Source organism: Salmo salar, chromosome 26 (assembly GCF_965601325.2).
Source record: "Salmo salar chromosome 26, fSalSal1, whole genome shotgun sequence".
In the NCBI taxonomy this organism is placed as follows: domain Eukaryota; kingdom Metazoa; phylum Chordata; class Actinopteri; order Salmoniformes; family Salmonidae; genus Salmo; species Salmo salar.
This window is the reverse complement of record NC_138316.1, coordinates 46,585,796-46,611,525: the sequence shown is the minus strand read 5'-3', so window position 1 is coordinate 46,611,525 and position 25,730 is coordinate 46,585,796. Positions and strand designations below refer to the sequence as shown.

General features: G+C 47.6%; 1 protein-coding gene across 4 annotated transcripts in view; it reads left to right on the top strand.

Annotated features, from left to right (window-relative positions):
- The window catches only part of usp8 (ubiquitin specific peptidase 8), a 38,037-nt gene that overhangs the window by 3,155 nt on the left and 9,152 nt on the right, over positions 1 to 25,730 (top strand). The window contains exons 2-19 of one of the 4 annotated variants that reach the window (XM_045708005.2): positions 1,488 to 1,663; positions 2,394 to 2,538; positions 3,197 to 3,282; positions 3,517 to 3,646; positions 4,590 to 4,629; positions 6,536 to 6,707; positions 6,912 to 7,074; positions 7,177 to 7,318; positions 8,559 to 8,857; positions 9,501 to 10,013; positions 16,629 to 16,724; positions 17,113 to 17,187; positions 18,566 to 18,864; positions 19,460 to 19,681; positions 20,023 to 20,233; positions 21,465 to 21,701; positions 24,010 to 24,152; positions 24,272 to 24,404. In XM_045708005.2, the coding sequence (XP_045563961.1) occupies positions 1,560 to 1,663; positions 2,394 to 2,538; positions 3,197 to 3,282; positions 3,517 to 3,646; positions 4,590 to 4,629; positions 6,536 to 6,707; positions 6,912 to 7,074; positions 7,177 to 7,318; positions 8,559 to 8,857; positions 9,501 to 10,013; positions 16,629 to 16,724; positions 17,113 to 17,187; positions 18,566 to 18,864; positions 19,460 to 19,681; positions 20,023 to 20,233; positions 21,465 to 21,701; positions 24,010 to 24,152; positions 24,272 to 24,404 (3,210 nt within the window). In that variant the 5' untranslated portion in view covers positions 1,488 to 1,559. Of the gene's footprint in view, positions 1 to 1,487; positions 1,664 to 2,393; positions 2,539 to 3,196; positions 3,283 to 3,516; positions 3,647 to 4,589; positions 4,630 to 6,535; positions 6,708 to 6,911; positions 7,075 to 7,176; positions 7,319 to 8,558; positions 8,858 to 9,500; positions 10,014 to 16,628; positions 16,725 to 17,112; positions 17,188 to 18,565; positions 18,865 to 19,459; positions 19,682 to 20,022; positions 20,234 to 21,464; positions 21,702 to 22,653; positions 22,714 to 22,933; positions 23,111 to 24,009; positions 24,153 to 24,271; positions 24,405 to 25,730 lie in introns of those variants that run through there. The other 3 variants (XM_045708007.2, XM_045708008.2, XM_082969779.1) reach the window with 3 other exon arrangements.

Here is a 25,730-nt window from a genome sequence, read left to right as displayed (position 1 = left end):
AGCTTATGGTAGAGAAATTAACATTTAATTCTCTCGCAACAGCTCTGGTGGACATTCCTGCCGTCTGCTTGCCAATTGTATGCTCCCTCAACTTGAGACATCTGTCATTGGGTTGTGGGACAAAACTGCACATTTTAGCGGCCTTTTATTGTCCCCTGCACAAGGTGCACCTGTGTAATAGTCATGCTGTTTAATCAGCTTCTTGATATTCCACACCTGTCAGATGGATGGATTATCTTGGCAAAGAAGAAATGCAAACTAACTTGGATGTAAACAAATTTGTGCATAAAATTTGAGAGAAATAAGCTTTTTGTGCATCTGGAAAATTTCTGGGATCTTTTATTTCAGTTCATGAAACATGGGACCAACACTTTACAGTATAGTATAATATGACTAACTAATCTGTTTTGCTCTACGACCCCCACAAGCCTCATGGGACTCGTCTGAAGTCGGTACGGCCGATCTGCCTACTTCTGTCTGTAGCGTCTGAACAGTTTAGGCTACACACACATATGATCCCTCCATCGAAACGCGTACATGTCGGTTGTTTAGCTCTAGGACGCCCACAAGCCTCACAAGTCTGTAAGCAGCCCGGTACCAGCCTCACTAGACGTGTCTGTGGGCAGCCCGGTACCAGCCTGACTAGACGTGTCTGTGGGCAGCCCGGTACCAGCCTCACTAGACGTGTCCGTGGGCAGCCCGGTACCAGCCTCACTAGACGTGTCTGTGGGCAGCCCGGTACCAGCCTCACTAGACGTGTCTGTGGGCAGCCCGGTACCAGCCTCACTAGACGTGTCTGTGGGCAGCCCGGTACCAGCCTCACTAGACGTGTCTGTGGGCAGCCCGGTACCAGCCTCACTAGACGTGTCTGTGGGCAGCCCGGTACCAGCCTGACTAGACGTGTCTGTGGGCAGCCCGGTACCAGCCTGACTAGACGTGTCTGTGGGCAGCCCGGTACCAGCCTGACTAGACGTGTCTGTGGGCAGCCCGGTACCAGCCTCACTAGACGTGTCTGTGGGCAGCCCGGTACCAGCCTCACTAGACGTGTCTGTGGGCAGCCCGGTACCAGTTAAAACATGAATGGAAGTACTTTAGTGCAAAAAATTAAATAAATAAATTAGTGGTTAAATATTTGTTAAACAAATCCTAAAAAGTCCTCATCTTTCTTATTTCTCTCAGATATAGGACAGCCACTTCAAAACATACGTCCATTTGATTATCCCACACCGGCTTTATCACAGTAGCAACTGACAGTATATTTCAGTTCCAACCCATTTCTGGTGGTCTTCTTCCTTAAGTTTCCAAAAACGTACCACAAGCGACGCATGTTAAAGTTCAGACCGACCGTCTAGGCTCTTAAAAAAAAGTCCCCCTGGAAGAAGATGCCTCATCAATCGGTGCTAAAGGTCGTTGGCCTCTGAATGGGGCAGGCAAGGGGTTACTAATAATAATAAAAGCTATTTGATTCAGTTGTTTTGTCTTTCCAGAGAGGTGAGGACTGGAATATGTGAACATTGTACAGAGCTGGTGATCTTTTGATATATAACCCACCGTTGAAGATGCCTGCAGTGTCCAGTGGGGTGAAGGACTTGTACCTCTCTACTAACCTGGGGGACCTCAACAAGAAAGCTGAAGTCAAGCCTGACAAAATCAACACCAAGAGGTAAGCTATTGTTCTGGCATGGATGTCATTCAAATGGCACTTTTAAAATAATGACCTGAAAATTGGTGGTTTAAGTAAGGGTTTCCCAAACTTGATCCCGGGTCCTGGTTCTGGTAACAGGTCTGTTGTGAGCAGCCAGTGTCTGTATGGTCCTGGTACCAGGCCTGTTGTGGGCAGCCAGTGTCTGTATGGTTCTGGTACCAGGTCTGTTGTGGGCAGCCAGTGTCTGTATGGTCCTGGTACCAGGTCTGTTGTGGGCAGCCAGTGTCTGTATGGTCCTGGTAACAGGTCTGTTGTGAGCAGCCAGTGTCTGTATGGTCCTGGTACCAGGTCTGTTGTGAGCAGCCAGTGTCTGTATGGTCCTGGTACCAGGTCTGTTGTGGGCAGCCAGTGTCTGTATGGTCCTGGTAACAGGTCTGTTGTGAGCAGCCAGTGTCTGTATGGTCCTGGTACCAGGCCTGTTGTGAGCAGCCAGTGTCTGTATGGTCCTGGTACCAGGCCTGTTGTGGGCAGCCAGTGTCTGTATGGTCCTGGTACCAGGTCTGTTGTGAGCAGCCAGTGTCTGTATGGTCCTGGTACCAGGTCTGTTGTGAGCAGCCAGTGTCTGTATGGTCCTGGTACCAGGTCTGTTGTGAGCAGCCAGTGTCTGTATGGTCCTGGTAACAGGTCTGTGTTCAATTCTCCAGCTATGTCCAAGAGTGTACGGTAAATGTTCTATTGTGTGTTGCAGCTATGTCCAGAGTGCCTGTAAGATCTTCAAGGCTGCGGAGGAGTGTCGTCTGGATGGAGACGAGGAGAAGGCCTATGTTCTCTACATGAAATACCTAACGGTTTATGATCTCATCAAGAAGAGGCCCGACTTCAAGCAGCAACAGGTACCAACCGTGGTCCATTAGTTCCCCCCCCCGTACCAAGATGTAGCCTTGTCAAAAACAAGTGTTTATATGGACACGTTCAGGTTATAAACCCTCCCTGTTCTTCCATTTGGTCCCTAGTAAATACGACCCATGTTTTGCTACTCAGACCACAGAGAGGGTTCAAGCCATAGGATATGTCTTAAAGGAGACTGGGAGCTCCCATCTCCCCATGTATTCAGTGGTTTTTCACACTGTAGGAAAGGAATGGGGGGCGCAGCATGTAGAGGGTACAACAGGTGGGAAGTAGTGGGTGAAGAGGGATTCAACACCATGCCGACATGGGCTATGTGCTTGTAGACTGCAGAACTAGTGATGAGCCACACTCCCACACAGGACTGTTATGATACTGGCCATAGTGAGGGCTCAAACCATACAAGGAAAAGGCTTCCTACTGTGATGGCACGGTCTATTGATTTTCTGATTGGTTATAGAATGGTACTGTCTTAGTCGAAGTGGATGCTGCAGGTGTCACGTTAACGATCAATACTAAAGGTACTTGATTTTCGCTGACTGTCATTCTGTTTGTCAATGACACAGTGTATTGATTTTGGCTAGCTGTTTCTTCTGTTGTTGAGACCGCTGTCATCTGAGGCACCTTTCCTCTCTGTTGTCCCAGGAGTTTTTCCTGTCCCTGCTGGGGCCCACCAGCTTTAAAAAAGCCATAGAGGAAGCCGAGAAGCTCTCTGAAAGCCTTAAACTCAGGTTGGTGCCCTGGCTTCTGTGTTGTCCTCATCATTTATTCACAGACATTACGCTGACTTTGTGCACTTTGTACTGAGTGTTACTAAATCAACTGGTATTCTGTTGGCATAGGTTTTAGCTGAACTTCAATAGCCCTGAATGGCTGAAGGAGACTATTGGCTTTGCCAAAGATGGAGATACAGCCTAATGTTTCTACAGGTTATTGTCTCTGTTTTCCTGTGTGTGTGTGTTTAGGTACGAGGAAGTCGAGGTTCGCAAAAAACTTGAGGAGAAAGAGCGACAAGAGGAGAAGAAGAGGAGGGAGGATAAGGTGGAGAAAGATGGAGGGAGGGCATCTCCGAAAGGAGGGAAAGAGATCAAGAAGGTAGGTCCCTAAATGATGAATGATGACGAGGACACAAAACCTCTGACGAAGGCTGTGAGGTCGATACATAAGCTTAGATAAGCAAGTGGTACTGGAAAAGGAAGTGTCCGGGTTGGTCTTTTCTGTTAGGTCATGATATAATGGTTCACACATCAGTGTTTTTCCTATGCAGATGACACAGATGAAAGTGGATCCATTTATTCATTTAAAAACAATGTTTGGATCAAAAGGTTAATGTTTATTACACTGTAATAAATAGATTGTGATCCGCTTGAATTATCTCCAGTAATGTGTTCGATTGTTAAATATAAATACATATGATATAAACACCTGAAGGACGCCTTAACAAATCAGAGTTTAGTGAAACCCTGGTGAAGCATGTTTCTGTTCTGTGTGTTATTGAGGTGAATGTTGACACCCTCCCCTGTCAGCACCAGTTGTGGTCGACACCCTCCCCTGTCAGCACCAGTTGTGGTCGACACCCTCCCTGTCAGCACCAGTTGTGGTCGACACCCTCCCTGTCAGCACCAGTTGTGGTCGACACCCTCCCTGTCAGCACCAGTTGTGGTCGACACCCTCCCCTGTCAGCACCAGTTGTGGTCGACACCCTCCCTGTCAGCACCAGTTGTGGTCGACACCCTCCCCTGTCAGCACCAGTTGTGGTCGACACCCTCCCTGTCAGCACCAGTTGTGGTCGACACCCTCCCTGTCAGCACCAGTTGTGGTCGACACCCTCCCCTGTCAGCACCAGTTGTGGTCGACACCCTCCCCTGTCAGCACCAGTTGTGGTCGACACCCTCCCTGTCAGCACCAGTTGTGGTCGACACCCTCCCCTGTCAGCACCAGTTGTGGTCGACACCCTCCCCTGTCAGCACCAGTTGTTGTGGTTGAGAGTTGGTCCTTTAAGATGCTGTGGTCTCAGTTGTAATGTTCTGTGTTCTAGGTCAAAGAGCAGAAGGAGTTGAAAAATGGACCTTCAATAGGTGAGGATGGTAACCAGCAAACTGACTGAAATGCTTTTTTTAAAGTTTAAGAAGTTGAGGTAATACGAAGTTATGACATGAATATAAGCTGTTACACAACAGGTGGATGTTTATGGAGAAATCAATATTTTTTTTATCCCTTCCCTCCCTCCGTACCTCCCTCTCTCCCTCCCTCCGTACCTCCCTCTCTCCCTCCCTCCGTACCTCCCTCTCTCCCTCCCTCCGTACCTCCCTCTCTCCCTCCCTCCGTACCTCCCTCTCTCCCTCCCTCCGTACCTCCCTCTCTCCCTCCCTCCGTACCTCCCTCTCTCCCTCCCTCCGTACCTCCCTCTCTCCCTCCGTTCCTCCCTCTCTCCCTCCCTCCGTTCCTCCCTCTCTCCCTCCCTCCGTTCCTCCCTCTCTCCCTCCCTCCGTTCCTCCCTCTCTCCCTCCCTCCCTCTCTCCCTCCCTCCCTCTCTCCCTCCCTCCCTCTCTCCCTCCCTCCGTACCTCCCTCCCTCCCTCCGTACCTCCCTCCCTCCCTCCGTACCTCCCTCTCTCCCTCCGTACCTCCCTCTCTCCCCCTCCCTCCGTTCCTCCCTCTCTCCCTCCCTCCCTCCCTCCGTTACTCCCTCCCTCTCTCCCTCCCTCTCTCCCTCCGTTCCTCCCTCTCTCCCTCCCTCCGTACCTACCTACCTCCCCCCCCCTCTGTACCTACCTACCTACCTCCCTCCGTACGTACCTCCGTACCTACCTACCTCCCTACCTCCCTCCCTCCGTACCTACCTATCTCCCTACCTCCCTCCGTACCTACCTACCTCCCTCCCTCCGTACCTACCTCCCTCCGTACGTACCTACCTCCCTCCGTACCTACCTCCCTCCCTCCGTACCTCCCTCCCTCCCTCCCTCCGTACCTCCCTCCCTCCCTCCGTACCTCCCTCCCTCCCTCCCCCGTACCTCCCTCCCTCCGTACCTTCCTCCGTACCTACCTCCCTCCGTACCTACCTCCCTCCGTACCTCCCTCCCTCTGTACCTACCTCCCTCCCTCCGTACCTACCTCCCTCCGTACCTACCTACCTCCCTCCCTCTGTACCTACCTCCCTCCCTCCGTACCTACCTTCCTACCTCCCTCTGTACCTACCTCCCTCCCTCCGTACCTACCTTCCTACCTCCCTCCGTACCTACCTTCCTACCTCCCTCTGTACCTACCTCCCTCCCTCTGTACCTACCTCCCTCCCTCTGTACCTACCTCCCTCCCTCTGTACCTACCTCCCTCCCTCCGTACCTACCTTCCTACCTCCCTCCGTACCTACCTCCCTCCGTACCTACCTTCCTACCTCCCTCCGTACCTACCTCCCTCCGTACCTACCTTCCTACCTCCCTCCGTACCTACCTCCCTCCGTACCTACCTTCCTACCTCCCTCCCTCCATACCTACCTACCTCCCTCCGTACGTACCTCCGTACCTACCTACCTCCCTCCCTCCCTCCGTACCTACCTCCCTCCCTCTGTACCTACCTCCCTCCCTCTGTACCTACCTCCCTCCCTCTGTACCTCCTCCCTCCCTCTGTACCTACCTCCCTCCCTACCTTCCTACCTCCCTCCGTACCTCCCTTCCTACCTCCCTCCATACCTCCCTCCGTACCTCCGTACCTACCTACCTCCCTCTGTACCTACCTCACTCCATACCTACCTCCCCCCCTCTGTACCTACCTCCCTCCCTACCTTCCTACCTCCCTCCGTACCTCCCTTCCTACCTCCCTCCATACCTCCCTCCGTACCTCCGTACCTACCTACCTCCCTCTGTACCTACCTCCCTCCATACCTACCTCCCCCCCTCTGTACCTACCTCCCTCCCTACCTTCCTACCTCCCTCTGTACCTACCTCCCTCCATACCTACCTCCCCCCCTCTGTACCTACCTCCCTAGCTGCGGTGCCAGCAGGAGGGATCACAGCAGAGGGGTTGTTCAAGATGATGAGGGACCAGGCCATTACGGTCATTGTGATGGACGCCCGCTGCCTCCGAGACTTCCAGGACTCACAGATCCAGGTCCCCACCCAGACTGTCATCAGTGTCCCAGAGGAGGCTATTAACCCTGGGTACGGAGGGAGCAATGGATGGAGGGTTGTTACATGTATGGTTGATCCAGGTCTCCACTCTGACCATGCCCAAATAAATGTATTAAAAAATACTAATAAACACCACGGGCTTCAAGCTGTCTTCTCTGGGGCCACATTCAGCCCGTGGGCCGTGTGTTGTGCACCCCTGCTCAAGGGTAACAGGTCATTATTCTGTTCCCACAGCATCACAGTGAACCAGATAGAGGCCAATCTACCTGCTGCATCCAGAGAGACGTGGAAGAGACGGGGGTTCGTAGATTACATCATCCTACTGGACTGGTTCAGCTCTGTTACTGACCTCAAACTGGGAACCACCTTACAAAGCCTCAAAGATGCTCTCTACAAGGTAACATAACATAGGAATGTGTGTTCCCTGCAATGTTTCCTCAGTCAGTGTGTTTCCATTGAGGTAATGTGTGTTTCCATTGAGGTAATGTGTTCTTCACAGTGGGACAGTACCACTATCCTGCGTAGTGAGCCCATGGTCCTGGAGGGAGGCTATGAGAGCTGGCTCCTCTTCTACCCCATGTACACATCCAACGCCAAAGTCAGACCGCCCCGAACACACAACTACAGCACCCTCCCACAGCGTGAGTAACCATTACCCTAACCTTAACCCTCACCCTAACCCCCTGAACACACAGCTACAGCACCCTCCCACAGCGTGAGTACCCCTTAACCATTACCCTAACCTTAACCCTCACCCTAACCCCCTGAACACACAGCTACAGCACCCTTCCACAGTATGAGTACCCCTTAACCATTACCCTAACCCTCACCCTAACCCCCCGAACACACAGCTATTTTTCTCCTGGTGTAATTGAACCCAGGGTAGGGTAGTAGACTGTGTGTACAGGGGGACGAAAAAGTATGTGAACCCTTTGGTCATAAAATTTGATCTGATCTTCATCTGAGTCACAACAATAGACAAACAGTGTGCTTAAACTAATAACACACAAACTCATGTCATTTTCATGCCATTTCCAGCTACAATAGTCATTTACAACATTGACAATGTCTACACTGTATTTCTGATCAATTTGATGTTATTTTAATGGACAGAAAAGTAGCTTTTCTTTCAAAAACAAGGACATTTCTAAGTGACCCCAAACTTTTGAATGGTAGTGTACATATTCTCATTCACCCCTTTAGATTGTGTGTATAAAGTAGTTGTTGGGGAATTGTTAGATTACTTGTTAGATATTACTGCACTGTCAGAACTAGAAGCACAAGCATTTCGCTACACTCGCATTAACATCTGTTAACCATGTGTATGTGACCAATAACATCTGCTAACCATGTGTATGTGACCAATAACATCTGCTAACCATGTGTATGTGACCAATAACATCTGCTAACCATGTGACCAATAACATCTGCTGACCATGTGTATGTGACCAATAACATCTGCTAACCATGTGTATGTGACCAATAACCTCTACTAACCATGTGTATGTGACCAATAACATCTGCTAACCATGTGTATGTGACCAATAACATCTGTTAACCATGTGTATGTGACCAATAACATCTGCTAACCATGTGTATGTGACCAATAACATCTGCTAACCATGTGTATGTGACCAATAACCTCTACTAACCATGTGTATGTGACCAATAACCTCTGCTAACCATGTGTATGTGACCAATAACATCTGCTAACCATGTGTATGTGACCAATAACATCTGCTAACCATGTGTATGTGACCAATAACATGTGATTTGGTTTAGACCTCTGTTGGATTCAGTTAGAGAGCCAAACCATGACTTCAGTAGTACTTCATGTAGTAGTTATTGTAGCATTACTTGTTCATGTTTTCTGTTGAGCAGTGAACTTCAGCTACCCGTCACTGGAGGAGCCCAAACCTCCAACCCCCCCTCCCCCCGAGCCGGACCCTGAACCCCAGGCTCCCCCTGCCTCCCTGGGTAGCGTACAGGTGAACGGTGCCCCCCTGGAGGATCTGACCCCCTCCCACCCTGAGACCCCCTCCACATGGACGGAGGCAGACGCCACAGACTCACCCCACACAGGGCCCACTCAGCCTGGAGTAGACCAGAGCAAGAAGGACCCTGGAGCCGGTCCAGGGACACCCAGCCAGCCTGGAGGGACAGGCAAGCACACCCCACAGGTAACTGCACAAGCTCATGCATTTGTTTGTTTTTATCATTCATTCAATTAATATTTAGCTTTTAAATATATTAAAAGGATAGTTTACCAAAATCACAAGATGACATTGGTTTCATTACCCTGTAAGCAGTCTATGGACAAGGTATGACAGCAATCCACAATTTTGGTTTGGTTTCAAGTCATAGTATCCTTTATTTGAATTTTTCACACATCCAAAGCATCTATAAGTAACTGATGAGCTACACAATCCATTTTAGATACTTTAGGTTGATTTGGACATGTGTGAAAAATGGTCATGTATTAGGTACCATGGCTTGCATTGGATTTGTGACACATTATAAAACAATAGCGTTTGAAAACAGTGCCAGGGAAACTAAACTAAATCATGGATCACTCTCATACCTTTATAGACTGCTTACAGGGTAAGGAAACCAGTTGTCATTTGGGTAAACTATCCCTTCAAATATATTTCAAGAGAACGTCACAATGAGATATTGGTAGCATTTTCCTAGTTCTCAATAGTTAAGAAAGACGGTGTTAATGTCACCACTTTCATTTCTGCTTTTTATTGTTCTTCAAATGTCTAATTAAAAGCTCAATCATCCCTGTTTGTTACCCCCTCCTCCCGTTCCTCGCTTCCCCAGATTGACCGTACCAAGAAGCCATCAGTCAGAGTCTCAGACGGGTCTAAACCCCCCCTGGATGCCCTCCCCAGGGACCTGCCCCCCTCCTCCCAGAATGGCCCGTCTGTACCCCAACCCAACCGCTCGGTCAAACCGGCCTTTGACCCGTCAGTCCCGCTGACGGACGAGGAACGCGGTCAGATCCACACGGAGACGGCTGCTCTGATGGAGAAGGCCCGGAGAGAGCAGGAACAACGCAAACAGGAACGCCGCACCGAGGAGGAGTGGAGAGAGCGGGAACGCCGGGAGAACCAGGAGAAGGAAAATGAGGAGCTGGAGAAGAAGAGGAGGAAGGAGGAAGAGAACAGGACTCAGGAGAGGAAGAGGTTGGAGAGACAGAAGGCAGAGGAGGAGAAGGAGAACGGGGTTCGGGAGGAGCGAGAGAAGAGGGGGAAGGAGCAAAGGGAGGATATGCCGACGAACGGTGCTTCTCTGGACTCGCCAGCTCCCAGCCGTATCGTCACTGACATTAAGGTCAGTGTCTCTGTCTGTCTGTGGCTGCGTTCCGATTCTCTACCCTTCTCATAGAAGGCGTTCACTCATGTCATTTAAAAGCATTGGTTCGGTGCACGCATGGGAGGAGGGAGTTTCCACCATATTCCTCACACCAGTCCTTTTAAAACCATGAGGAGTGAACACTTTGAGAGAATTATTTTATACATTTTTTATTATATATTTTTTTTCTCCCCAATTTCACGGTATCCAATTAGGAGTTAGTCTTGTCTCATCACTGCAACTCCTGTGCGTCCTCCGAAACACAACCCAACCAAGCCGCACTGACTCTTGACACAATGTCCGTTTAACCTGGAAGCCAGCCGCACCAATGTGTCGGAGGAAACACCGTACACCTGGTGACCGTGTCAGTGTGCACTGCGCCCAGCCCGCCACCAGAGTCACTAGTGCGCGATGAGACAAGGACATCCCTGCCGGCCAAACCCTCCCCTAACCCGGACGACGCTAGGCCAGTTATTCTCCCGGTCGTGGCCGGCTGCGACAGAGCCTGGATTTGAACCCAGAATCTCAAGTGGCACAGCTAACACTGCAATGCAGTGCCTTGGACCACTGCGCCACTCCGGAGGCCAGTGTCTGTCAATGTTATACCCTGACTACACCGCTTGCATCGCAAAATACATTTAGAAATCTATGTTATTCAATTATTGCACCCACACTGCTCGCGCGTGTCAACGAGCGTCTGCATTGCCAAGGGCTAAAATAGAAGTCAGTTCTATTTGTGACGCAGATCGCGCTGCAAGTCCTGCCTCTCCCATCTCCTCATTGGTTTATAGAAGCAGGTACCCACGTGCCATCTCCTCGTTGGTTATACCCACGTGGGTGATTGAAAGACGAACTGTGTTGCCGGTTGTGGTAATACTATGAAAGTTTAGATGCCATCACCATTTAAGTTCAAAGATGAAAAATCCTGGAAGGAGGAGAGATGACTAGGAATGATTCAGTTGACCGTTTTATGTGTGGATTAATTGTCGGAGTAGAGGACCTTTTTCAGGAAAATATACAACTCAATGTTTATGTCCCAGGACAAATTAACTAGCAACATCAAGCTAGCTAAATAGGACAAACAGCTAGCAAGTGCAAGCTAACTAGCTAAATTGCCATAAATGTTTAATGCTTTTCGATCTGTCCCCAAATTAATGTAATTGGTTCAGAGTTTGTTTTGATATTTTAACCTGAGTGTCGTGGTCGCGTTTGGTGTAGGGGGACAAAATACATTTATGCACGATGGCGCGCACGCGTAGCTAAATTGGGTTTCGTGTTAGTGTGTCACCTTTATTTATACAGGTACGTCAATTAAGAACAGATTCTTATTTACAATGACCTGTCAAACACATCAATACACAACAATTACTCTATACACATCAATTACACTATACACATCTAAACTCAGCAAAAAAAGAAACTTCCTCTCACTGTCAACTGTGTTTTATTTTTTATTTTCAAAATCAAAAGTAACAGTCAGTATCTGGTGTGGCCACCAGCTGCATTAAGTACTGCAGTGCATCTCCTCCTCATGGACTGCACCAGATTTGCCCGTTCTGGCTGTGAGATGTTTCCCCACTCTTCCACCAAGGCACGTGCAAGTTCCCGGACATTTCTGGGGTTAATGGCCCATGCCCTCACCCTCCGATCCAACAGGTCCCAGACGTGCTCAATGGTATTGAGATCCGGGCTCTTCGCTGGCCATGGCAGAACATTGACATTCCTGTCTTGCAGGAAATCACGCACAGAACGAGCAGTATGTCTGGTGGCATTTGTCATGCTGGAGGGTCATGTCAGGATGAGCCTGCAGGAAGGGTACCACATGAGGGAGGAGGATGTCTTCCCTGTAAAGTACAGCTTTAGGATTGCATGCGATGACAACAAGCTCAGTTCGATGATGCTGTGACACACCACCCCAGACCATGACGGACCCTCCACCTCCAAATCGATCCCGCTCCAGAGTACATCGATCCCGCTCCAGAGTACAGGCCTCGGTGTAACGCTCATTCCTTCGACGATAAACGCGAATCCGCTCACCTCTGAGACAAAACCGCGACTCGTCGTGTGAAGAGCACTTTTTGCCTTCCTGTCTGGTCCAGCGACGGTGGGTTTGTGCCCATAGGCGACGTTGTTGCCGGTGATATCTGGTGGGGACCTGCCTTACAACAGGCCTACAAGCCCTCAGTCCAGCCTCTCTCAGCCTATTGCGGACAGTCTGAGCACTGATGGAGGGATTGTGCGTTCCTGGTGTAACTCGGGCAGTTGTTGTTGCCATCCTGTACCTGTCTCGCTGGTGTGATGTTCGGATGTACTGATCCTGTGCAGGTGTTGTTACACGTGGTCTGCCACTGCGAGGACGGTCAGCTGTCCGTCCTGTCTCCCTGTAGCGCTGTCTTAGGCGTCTCACAGTACAGACATTGCAATTTATTGCCCTGGCCACATCTGCAGTCCTCATGCCTCCTTGCAGCATGCCTAAGGCACGTTCACGCAGATGAGCAGGGACCCTGGGCATCTTTCTTTTGGTGTTTTTCAGTCAGTAGAAAGGCCTCTTTAGTGTCCTACGTTTTCATAACTGTGACCTTAATTGCCTACCGTCTGTAAGCTGTTAGTGTCTTAACAACCATTCCACAGGTGCATGTTCATTAATTGTTTATGGTTCATTGAACAAGAAATACATTGTAGACATTGGCCAACATCCCAGAGTCGCCTTGTCACTGTTGACATTGAGACTGTTGTTTTGCGGGTACTGTTTAATGAAGCTGTCAGTTGAGGACTTGTGAGGCATCTGTTTCTCAAACTAGACACTCTAATGCACTTGTTCTCTTGCTCTGATTTGCAACGGGGCCTCCCACTCCTCTTTCTATTCTGGTTAGAGCCAGTTTGCGCTGTTCTGTGAAGGGAGTAGTACACAGCGTTGTACAAGATCTTCAGTTTCTTGGCAATTTCTCGCATGGAATAGCCTTTTTTTCTCAGAACAAGAATAGACTGATGAGTTTCAGAAGAAAGTGCTTTGTTTCTGGCCATTTTGATCCAAACCCACAAATGCTGATGCTCCAGATACTCAGCTATTCTAAAGAAGGACAGTTTTATTGCTTCTTTAATCAGGTCAACAGTTTTCAGCTGTGCTAACATAATTGCAAAAGGGTTTTCTAATGATCAATTAGCCTTTTAAAATGATAAACTTGGATTAGCAAACACAACGTGCCATTGGAACATAGGAGTGATGGTTGCTGATAATGGGCCTCTGTACACCTATGTAGATATTCCATTTCCAGGTACAATAGTCATTTACAACATTAACAATGTCTTCACTGTATTTCTGATCAATTTGATGTTATTTTATTCTTTCAAAAAGGACATTTCGAAGTGACCCCAAACTTTTGAACAGTAGTTTATCTACAGTTGAAATCGGAAGTTTACATACACTTAGGTTGAAGTCATTCAACCACTCCACAAATTTCTTGTTAACAAACTATAGTTTTGGCAATTTGGTTAGGACATGTACTTTGTGCATGACACAAGTCATTTTTCCAACAATTTCCCACAATAAGTTGGGTGAATTTTGGCCCATTCCTCCTGACAGAGCTGGTGTAACTGAGTCAGGTTTCTAGGCCTCCTTGCTCGCACACGCTTTTTCAGTTCTGCCCACAAATTTTCTGTAGGATTGTGGTCAGGGCTTTGTGATGGCCACTCCAATACCTTGACTTCGTTGTCTTTAAGCCATTTTGCCACAACTTTGGAAGTATGCTTGGGGTCATTGTCCATTTGGAAGACCCATTTGCGACCAAGCTTTAACTTCCTGACTGATGTCTTGAGATGTTAGTTCAATATATCCACATAATTTTCCTGCCTCGTGATGCCATCTATTTTGTGAAGTGCACCAGTCCCTCCTGCAGAAAAGCACCCCCACAACATGATGCTGCCACCCCCATGCTTCACGGTTGGTATGGTGTTTCTCAAGGATGAACCAGACTTATGGAGGTCTACAATTTTTTTTCTGAGGTCTTGGCTGATTTCTTTTTGATTTTCCCATGATGTCAAGCAAAGAGGCACTGAGTTTGAAGGTAGGCCTTGAAATACATCCACAGGTACACCTCCAATTGACTCAAACTATGTCAATTAGTCTATCAGAAGCTTCTAAAGCCATGACATCATTTTCTGGAATTTTCCAAGCTGTTTAAAGGCACAGTCAACTTAGTGAATGTAAACTTCTGACCCACTGGAATTGTGATACAGTGAAAATCTGTCTGTAAACAATTGTTGGAAAAATTACGTGTCATGCACAAAGTCGATGTCCTAACCGACTTGCCAAAACTGTAGTTTGTTAACAAGAAATTTGTGGAGTGGTTGAAAAACGAGTTTTAATGACTCCACCCTTAGTGTATGTAAACTTCCGATTTCAAATGTATACACATCAATTACACCATACAAATCAATTACACTATACACATTTATATACACGTCAATTACACTATACACATTTATATATACGTCAATTACACTACACAACATTTACACTATACACGTCAATTACACTAGACACATCTATATACACATCAATTACACTATACACATCTCTATGCACATCAATTACACTATACACATCTCTATGCACATCAATTACACATCAATTACACTATAAACATTTATATACACATCAATTACACTATAAACATCTATTTACACATCAATTACACTATACACATCAATTACACATCAATTACACTATACACATTTATATACACATCAATTACACTATACACATCTATTTACACATCAATTACACTATACACATCTATATACACATCAAGTACACATCAATTACACTATAAACATCTATTTACACATCAATTACACTATACACATTTATATACACGTCAATTACACTACACAACATTTACACTATACACATCAATTACACTAGACACATCTATATACACATCAATTACACTATACACATCTCTATGCACATCAATTACACTATGCACATCAATTACACTAGACACATCTATATACACATCTATTTACACATCAATTACACTATACACATCTATATACACTCAACACAAAAAGCAAAACCCAATCCTATGAAACCACCACATTGTTCAGTAGAAGGCCCTCTAACATCCGCCTGAATCACCCTGGAGGCACCAACTCCACCAACTTCAACGACTTTTGGAGATCATTCCACATGAGAGGCGACAAAAAACTAAAAGCAGATTTGCGTAACTCGGTGGAGATTGATCTCCAGGGTTAGCCATCCCTGAGTCCAGGTCTGGTAACTTGTACGTTCTGAAGGTATCCAATGAGGTAAGGTATGGCGGGAGTTTATGCAAGAGGGCGTTATAGCCAAAAAGAGCACAATACATCAAACTACGAGACTTCCTGGAGGGCCAGCCTACTTTCTCCGTCTGTCTGTGGCAGTGAGTCTCTGTTTCTGTGATGCTGAAAGAGACACTAAACATCTAACCATTTCTCCCAGTCTCTACTGTACCTTTCCAGCCCAACACCAGTAAGCCCATCCCATAGCCAACCCATCTCTTAATATAAACCCCATCCATCCATCTCACCCGTCTGATAATATCCACAATTTAATACTATCCATTAGCCACCAGTTAGTAAGTAAACTGTCCCCAATGACCAGCGGAAATCTGATAAGCCCATCCCATGTGTAACCCATATCCTACTACAGTGGTTCTCAAACTCTCCTCGAATCCCCCAGCTGGTCCAAACCTCTCCTCATGGACCCCCAGCCGGTCCAAACCTCTCCTCATGGACCCCCAGCCGGTCCAAACCTCTCCTCATGGACCCCCAGCCGGTCCAAACCTCTCCTCATGGACCCCCAGCCGGTCCAAACCTCTCCTCGGGGACCCCCAGCCGGTCCAAACCTCTCCTCGGGGACCCCCAGCCGGTCCAAACCTCTCCTCATGGACCCCCAGCCGGTTGATGTATTTGATCTATTCCAGAACTAGCACACATGATTCAACTTGTCAACCAATCATCAAGCCCTTGACTAGGCGAATCAATCATCAGGCCCGACGCCTAGGTGAATCAGTCATCAGGCCCTTGACTAGGTGAATCAATCATCAGGCCCTTGACTAGGGGAATCAGTCATCAGTCCCTTGACTAGGCGAATCAGTCATCAGGCCCTTGACTAGGCGAATCAGTCATCAGGCCCTTGACTAGGCGAATCAGTCATCAGGCCCTTGACTAGGCGAATCAATCATCAGGCCCTTGACTAGGTGAATCAGTCATCAGGCCCTTGACTAGGCGAATCAGTCATCAGGCCCTTGACTAGGCGAATCAATCATCAGGCCCTTGACTAGGCGAATCAATCATCAGGCCCTTGACCTGGCGAATCAATCATCAGGCCCTTGACCTGGCGAATCAATCATCAGGCCCTTGACCTGGCGAATCAGGTGAGATAGTTCAGGGTTACAACACATTTGTGAAACACCTGGGGAGTTCCTGAGGAGAGATTTGGAGAACCACTGTCCTAATATACAGCCCATCAATCTCACTGGTACCCATAAAGCTAATCTGCATAGTCAAATGATGTGAGCTGCACTGTGTTGTGTCCCTCCCAAACCCCAGGCTCCCTCCCCCCTGAAGCTTAGTGGTGATGTAAAGAGGAGCCGTCAGCCTGGGATGTTAAAGCATAGAACAGTTGATGACTATGTCATACCCAAGGTATATAATCAACACTCTAAACCACCACATCATTATGGCATGTTGTTGTTTTGCAAAAAGCTTCAGTATTTTTTACATTTATTTATTAGTTATTTCCGCATCCAGAGTGCATGTTCTCGACCGCTCTTGGAAATGGTGGGACACAAATGGCACTTGGGACATTTGATCCCCAAGTTTGCGAATTTTTTTTTTTTTCTTTTCTTTATTGTTTTGTTCTACCATCGCCTGCCGGGAACATTCTAGTGAAGCAACAGGAGAACCCTGCATTTAAATACTACCGCTAGCTACCCCCCTTTGTCTGGGCAGAATTCTCCTTACATTGGCTGCACTCTATACACTGTGTGTGTGTAACATGTGTAATGTATGTAATGTGTGTGTTGTCCCACAGCGGGAGCTACTAACCAGAGCCAGGAGTGAGGAGATGGGGAGGAGTGTACCAGGCCTGCCTGTTGGCTGGATGAAGGTAAAACAAACACTAAACTCACATATCAAACTATTTCACCTTTTAGTTTCTTGATGTTTAAAGAGAATTGCTAAGTAGCCAGCAAGGGGAAAGCATTGAAGTGTACATATTCTATCAGTGTAATGGTTAACTACATCGCATGCAAATACCATGGAGAATGTTTTCACACACAACCATCAGTTGTGAGAAAAAGAAAATGGAGAATGAAAGACGCTCTCCCCTCTCCTCTCTCCCCTCTCCTCTCTATCCTCTCTCCTCTATCCTCTCTCCCCTCTCCTCTCTATCCTCTCTCCCCTCTCCACTCTATCCTCTCTCCCCTCTCCTCTCTCCCCTCTCCTCTCTATCCTCTCTCCCCTCTCCTCTCTCTCCTCTCTCTCCTCTCTCTCCTCTCTATCCTCTCTATCCTCTCTCTCCTCTCTCTCCTCTCTATCCTCTCTCTCCTCTCCTCTCTCCTCTCTCCCCTCTCCTCTCTATCCTCTCTCTCCTCTCCTCTCTATCCTCTCTCTCCTCTCCATCCTCTCTCCCTCTCCACTCTACCCTCTCTCCCATCTCCTCTCTCCCCTCTCTCCCCTCTCCTCTCTATCCTCTCTCCTCTATCCTCTCTCCCCTCTCCTCTCTATCCTCTCTCCCCTCTCCTCTCTATCCTCTCTCCTCTCTCCCCTCTCCTCTCTCCCCTCTCCTCTCTCCCCTCTCCTCTCTATCCTCTCTCCCCTCTCCTCTCTATCCTCTCTCTCCTCTCTCTCCTCTCTATCCTCTCTCTCCTCTCCTCTCTCTCCTCTCCTCTCTATCCTCTCCACTCTATCCTCTCTCCCGTCCCCTCTCTCCCCTCTCCTCTCTCCCCTCTCTCCCCTCTCCTCTCTCCCCCCTCTCCCCTCTCCTCTCTCCCCTCTCTCCCCTATCCTCTCTCCCCTCTCCACTCTATCCTCTCTCCCCTCTCCACTCTATCCTCTCCTCTCTCCCCTCTCCTCTCTCCCCTCTCCTCTCTATCCTCTCTCTCCTCTCCTCTCTATCCTCTCTCTCCTCTCCTCTCTATCCTCTCTCCCCTCTCCTCTCTCCCCTCTCCTCTCTCCCCTCTCCTCTCTCCCCTCTCCTCTCTATCCTCTCTCCTCTCTATCCTCTCTCCCCTCTCCTCTCTATCCTCTCTATCCTCTCTCCCCTCTCCTCTCTATCCTCTCTATCCTCTCTCCCCTCTCCTCTCTATCTTCTCTATCCTCTCCTCTCTATCCTCTCCTCTCTATCCTCTCTCCCCTCTCCTCTCTATCCTCTCTCCCCTCTCCTCTCTATCCTCTCTCCCCTCTCCTCTCTCTCCTCTCTATCCTCTCTCCTCTCTATCCTCTCTATCCTCTCTCCCCTCTCCTCTCTATCCTCTCTCCACCAGTTCTTGGACACGGTAACCGGTACCTACCGTTACTACCATTCCCCAACCAACCGGGTGCACCGCTACCCCCCTGAGGTCAGCGTGCCCCAGACGCCCCCCTCCACCCCTCCTCCGGCCAAACAGAAGCAGCCCCGCCCCGCTGAGCCAGACCAGACCATGGACCGCGACCAGGAGCAGTCCAAACTGAAACGTTCCTACTCTTCTCCAGACATCAGCCAGGACCTGAGGGAGGAGGGGCTAAAGAAGGTTACCGCCCCTATAACTGCAGCCACGCGCCCAACCTTTAACAGGGAGACCAAGTAGGTGACATCATCGTCACATGGATGGGCCTGGTCAATATATAGGTTTCACTCACTCAGATTAAGCCTACTACTGGACTAAAAAGCTGTTTTTCAATGACAAATATGTTTTTAAGTCCTGGGGTGTATTCATTAGTTGGATTCCGTTGCAAAGCATTTTGTCTGTTACAAAACGTTTTGCAACGGAAACCGTTTACCGTTTTACTCTAGGAATCAAACGGAAGCCAACAGAGAGAACCGAACGAAATGGGGAGGGACCTAGCTGAATTTGTCCAATCGAAACAGTTTCCGTCACAAAATGTTTTGCAACAGACAACGTTTTGCAATGGGATCTGACTAATGAATACACCCCTGGGGTTAAAATCAACCCTTGGACTAAATTGCATTTAAATGTTTCTAGATCATTTGGATTCATGGATATGATGAAAAATACTATTGGATTATGACAAAACTTGATTTAAAAGGTTTGAGTCTCCATAAGTATTTAATCCACATTTCTGGATGAAAGTTGATGACGTCACAGTAGCTATCTGTTTTATAATCCAGTTTATTTGACTGTACTGTTTGTAACTTGTCACTGCCATCCCTCCCCCAGACCATCCACTGCTACCGTCTACACCAAGGTGGAGATCGCCCGTCCGTCTGCGGCTAAGATCCGAAACCTGAACCCTGTGTTCGGCGGTCTGGGCGCCTCGCTCACCGGTCTGCGTAACCTAGGTAACACCTGCTACATGAACTCCATCCTGCAGTGTCTCTGCAACACACCGGCCATGGTTGACTACTTCAACAAGAACCTCTATCAGGAGGATATCAACAGGTCAGTCATGTAGTGGTAATGATAATGTAGTAATGATAATGTAGTGATTTATAATGCAACACACCGGCCATGGTTGACTACTTCAACAAGAACCTCTATCAGGAGGATATCAACAGGTCAGTCATGTAGTGGTAATGATAATGTAGTAATGATAATGTAGTGATTTATAATGCAACACACCGGCCATGGTTGACTACTTCAACAAGAACCTCTATCAGGAGGATATCAACTGGTCAGTCATGTAGTGGTAATGATAATGTAGTAATGATAATGTAGTGATTTATAATGTCTCTCTCTGCCTGTCTCTCGCGCTCTCTCTCTCTATCTCTCCCCCCCGACAGGGCTAATGTCCTGGGTCACCGAGGCGAGGTAGCAGAGGAGTTTGGTGTGATCATGAAGGCTCTGTGGTCAGGCCTGTATAAGTGTATCAGCCCCCGCGACTTTAAGTTCACAATAGGGAAGATCAATGAATCCTTCTCTGGCCACGAACAGCAGGACTCCCAGGAGCTGCTGCTCTTCCTTATGGACGGACTCCACGAGGACCTCAACAAGGTAGGGAGACTGGAGAGCGAGCAGGAGAAACGTGATTAACAAGGAAAATAGTTTGAAGAATACCTAGTGCCTCCAAAGTTACATAGTAGGGTAGAATTCCGGAATGGAACAATGACAACTCCTGTCAAATGGGCCTAGTTAAAGCTGAGCTGGAGTTGACTACAATAGTAATTATATTGCAAAGTGGTCCTCTGTGGCCCGGTGCCGCGGTCCTCTGTGGCCCGGCGGGGTAGAGCATGGCGCTTACAATGCCAGGATCGTGGGTGCGATTCCCGGTACCACCCATATGTCAAATGAATGCTGGATGACTGTAAGTTGCTTTGGATAAAAGCCTATGTTAAATGGCATATATAATATTATTAAAGCTAACTTGTAATTTCTGGAGATGTCAGTGCCGTTGCTGATCCGTTGGAAATATAAAAGCACATTCTATCTTTTGGATATAAAAGCCTTTTTGAGTACATCACACGTTCAGCTTTAAAATGGTGAAGGGAGTTGTGTTGAGGCGAGTTGTATTGAGGCGAGTTGTATTGAGGCGAGTTGTGTTGAGGCGAGTTGTGTTGAGGCGAGTTGTATTGAGGCGAGTTGTATTGAGGCGAGTTGTATTGAGGCGAGTTGTACTGAGGCGAGTTGTGTTGAGGCGAGTTGTATTGAGGCGAGTTGTGTTGAGGCGAGTTGTATTGAGGCGAGTTGTGTTGCGGCGAGTTGTGTTGCGGCGAGTTGTATTGCGGCTAGTTGTATTGCGGCTAGTTGTATTGCGGCGAGTTGTATTGCGGCGAGTTGTATTGCGGCGAGTTGTATTGCGGCGAGTTGTATTGAGGCGAGTTGTATTGACGTGAATTGTGTTGAGTCTGGTTGTATTGATGTGAATTGTGTTGAGTCTAGTTGTATTGATGTGAATTGTGTTGAGGCTGGTTGTATTGATGTGAATTGTGTTGAGGCTGGTTGTATTGATGTGAATTGTGTTGAGTCTAGTTGTATTGATGTGAATTGTGTTGAGTCTAGTTGTATTGATGTGAATTGTGTTGAGTCTGGTTGTATTGATGTGAATTGTGTTGAGTCTAGTTGTATTGATGTGAATTGTGTTGAGGCTGGTTGTGTTGATGTGAATTGTGTTGAGGCTGGTTGTATTGATGTGAATTGTGTTGAGTCTGGTTGTGTTGAGGCTGGTTGTGTTGATGTGAATTGTGTTGAGGCTGGTTGTGTTTCTCCACCTGTCCTCTTTCTGAAGGTTGCTAACCGTAAGTGCTACACGGAGGAGGAGAATGACGATCTGGACGACCAGCGGGCTGCTGACCAGGCCTGGAGCAAACACAAGCTGCTCAACGAATCTATCATCGTAGCGCTGTTCCAGGGACAGTTTAAGAGCACAGTTCAGTGTCTCACCTGCCACAGGAAGTCCCGCACCTTCGAGACCTTTATGTACCTGACCCTGCCGCTGGCCTCCACCAACAAGTGTTCCCTGCAGGTAAGACAACACGCCTGTTTACACATACGGCTCGTTCTTCCAAATGAAAACCTTTTTTCTGTCCCTTTTTAATATTTTAAGTAGAAATTGGTCGGAAATGTAGCATTTTAAAAGCCTGTTATATTAAATTAAGTGCCCATATGGGAAATTCTATAAATATATAATGTATATTTTTTTATATGAATAAAGGCTAGCTAAAGTGCCACAATTCAGCATTTTGACATGTCCCTCTGTGCATCCTTCTGACTGCCAGGAAGATTTTAACCCAGTTAATTTCACCATCATTGTAAAGCCCTGGTTATTCTGTTGCTTTGACAGTCATTTCTGAACATTATTCATTTCATGTGATTCATCTAATACCATGAAATGTCTGTCCCTCATTTGAACATTTCTGTCTGATTTTAGGATGAAATTGTCAAGCCTGTTATGTTTTAGTTGTAACCTAATGTAGCAGGCGGAGCCACCTGAGCAGAGTCCCCACACCTGCTTTTCAGGGGGAAAGGAAACCAGGCTGGAAACAAGATGTTTCTGGGGGTGTTTCTGGCACTTTTACTGTAGTCATTAGTTTTAATTGAACCTCTTGAGATGGAAAACTGTGTTTTTTTAGGAAGGTGAACATGTGCTCTTTATGACGATGTTAAAATGAGGTGAAATAAGAAACAAAATGAAGTCACACTACACGAGGTGTACACACACACACACACACACACACCCCTTTGAGACCATCATGTACCTCTCTGCTGCTGGCTTCAACCAATAAGGGATTCCCATAGGTTAGGAGACACACGCGCGTGTGTGTGTAGATGCACGTGTATACACACAGACATACACACATTCACACACTTGCAACCAACACTGCCTCAACGACCAAAATGTTATGTTTGATACGTAATACAATGTGTAACCAACCCTCTCCTCTGTTAGGCTTGTCTACTGTCCTACTGTGTTCCAGGACTGTCTGAAGTCTACTGTCCTACTATGTTCCAGGACTGTCTGAAGTCTACTGTCCTACTGTGTTCCAGGACTGTCTGAAGTCTACTGTCCTACTATGTTCCAGGACTGTCTGAAGTCTACTGTCCTACTGTGTTCCAGGACTGTCTGAAGTCTACTGTCCTACTGTGTTCCAGGACTGTCTGAAGTCTACTGTCCTACTGTGTTCCAGGACTGTCTGAAGCCTACTGTCCTACTGTGTTCCAGGACTGTCTGAAGTCTACTGTCCTACTGTGTTCCAGGACTGTCTGAAGCTGTCTAATCTAACCATGTCTTACTGTGTGTTCCAGGACTGTCTGAAGCTGTCTAATCTAACCATGTCTTACTGTGTGTTCCAGGACTGTCTGAAGCTGTCTAATCTAACCATGTCTTACTGTGTTCCAGGACTGTCTGAAGCTGTCTAATCTAACCATGTCTTACTGTGTGTTCCAGGACTGTCTGAAGCTGTCTAATCTAACCATGTCTTACTGTGTTCCAGGACTGTCTGAAGCTGTCTAATCTAACCATGTCTTACTGTGTTTCAGGACTGTCTGAAGCTGTCTAATCTAACCATGTCTTACTGTGTGTTCCAGGACTGTCTGAAGCTGTCTAATCTAACCATGTCTTACTGTGTTCCAGGACTGTCTGAAGCTGTCTAATCTAACCATGTCCTACTGTGTTCCAGGACTGTCTGAAGCTGTCTAATCTAACCATGTCTTACTGTGTGTTCCAGGACTGTCTGAAGCTGTCTAATCTAACCATGTCTTACTGTGTTCCAGGACTGTCTGAAGCTGTCTAATCGTACCATGTCTTACTGTGTGTTCCAGGACTGTCTGAAGCTGTCTAATCGTACCATGTCTTACTGTGTTCCAGGACTGTCTGAAGCTGTCTAATCGTACCATGTCTTACTGTGTGTTCCAGGACTGTCTGAAGCTGTCTAATCGTACCATGTCTTACTGTGTTCCAGGACTGTCTGAAGCTGTCTAATCGTACCATGTCTTACTGTGTGTTCCAGGACTGTCTGAAGCTGTCTAATCGTACCATGTCTTACTGTGTTCCAGGACTGTCTGAAGCTGTCTAATCGTACCATGTCTTACTGTGTGTTCCAGGACTGTCTGAAGCTGTCTAATCTAACCATGTCCTACTGTGTTCCAGGACTGTCTGAAGCTGTCTAATCTAACCATGTCTTACTGTGTTCCAGGACTGTCTGAAGCTGTCTAATCTAACCATGTCTTACTGTGTTCCAGGACTGTCTGAAGCTGTCTAATCTAACCATGTCTTACTGTGTTCCAGGACTGTCTGAAGCTGTCTAATCGTACCATGTCTTACTGTGTTCCAGGACTGTCTGAAGCTGTTTTCTAAGGAGGAGAAGCTGACCGACCAGAACAAGGTGTTCTGTCGACACTGTAAAGCTCTCAGAGACTCCATCAAGAAACTGGAGATCTGGAAGGTCCCGCCCATCATACTGGTTCACCTTAAACGGTACCTACTTACAACACCGTGTGCATTTGAAATGACACGATGACCAAGACACACACACACACACACACACACACACCGATAACAATGTGTATTAACCCCAGTACTGCCGTCTCTTGTAGGTTCTCGTACGAGGGCCGTTGGAAGCAGAAGCTGCAGACGACAGTAGACTTCCCTCTGGAGAATCTAGACCTCAGTCAGTATGTCATCGGACCCAGAGCCAGCCTCAAGAGATACAACCTGTTTGGAGTGTCTGTAAGTACTATTAGCACCAGCCTGGAAACATTGCAGTCAAATACTGTGCGTCTTCTGGTCCTGTGTGGCTCAGTTGGTAGAGCATGGGTCTTGTAACGACAGGGTCGTGGGTTCTCCCAGTGGCCACTCATACCAAAATGTATGCCCCCATCAACTACTGTCGCTTTGGATAAAAGCCTTTGGTAAATTACATGCGCTATATATACTAAAGTATGTGGACACCCCTTCAAATTGGTGGATTCTGCTATTTCAGCCGCACCCGTTGCTGACAGGTGTATAAAATCGAGTACACAGCCACGCAAGCTCCATAGACAAACATTGGCAGTAGAATGGCCTTACTGAAGAGGTCAGTGACTTTCAACGTGGCACCGTCATAGGATGCTACCTTTCCAACAAGTCAGTTCGTCAAATTTCTGCCCTAATAGAACTGTCCCGGTCAACTGTTATTTCTGTTATTGTGAAGTGGAAACGTCTAGGAGCATCAACGGCTCAACCGCAAAGTGGGAGGCCACAAGCTCACAGAACGGGACCGGTGAGTGCTGAAGCACGTAGCGCATAAAAATGGTCTGTCCTCGGATTGCAACTCTCACTACCAAGTTCCAAACTGCCTCTGGAAGCAACGTCAGCACACTAAAAAGTTTGTCAGGATCTTCATGAAATGGGTTTCCATGGCCGAGCAGCCGCACATAAGCTTAAAATCACCACGGGCAATGCCAAGCGTCGGCTGGAGTGGTGTAAAGCTCACCACCATTGGACTCTGGAGCAGTGGAAACGCGTTCTCTGGAGTGAGGAATCACGCTTCACCATCTGGCAGTCTGACGGATGAATCTGGGTTTGGCGTATGCCAGGAGAACGCTACCTGCCCAAATTCACAGTGCCAACTGTAAAGTTTGGTGTAGGAGAAATAATGGTCTGGGGCTGTTTTTCATGGTTGGGGCCCTTAGTTCCAGTGAAGGGAAATCTTAACGCTACAGCATACAATGACTTTCTAGACTAGAGACTGTGCTTCCAACTTTGTGGCAACAGTTTGGGGAAGGCCCTTTCCTGTTTCAGCATGACAATGCCCCCTTGCACAAAGCGAGGTCCATACAGAAATGGTTTGTCAAGATCTGTGTGGAAGTACTTGACTGGCCTGCACAGAGCCCTGACCTCAACCCTCAACCTCAAATCACTCACATGTCACCAGCAAAGCACCACCACACCACCTCCTCCATGCTTCACGGTGGAGATCATCCGTTCACCTATTCTGCGTCTCACAAAGACTAGGCTGTTGGAACCAAAAATCTCACATTTCTACCCATCAGACCAAAGGACAGATATCCACGG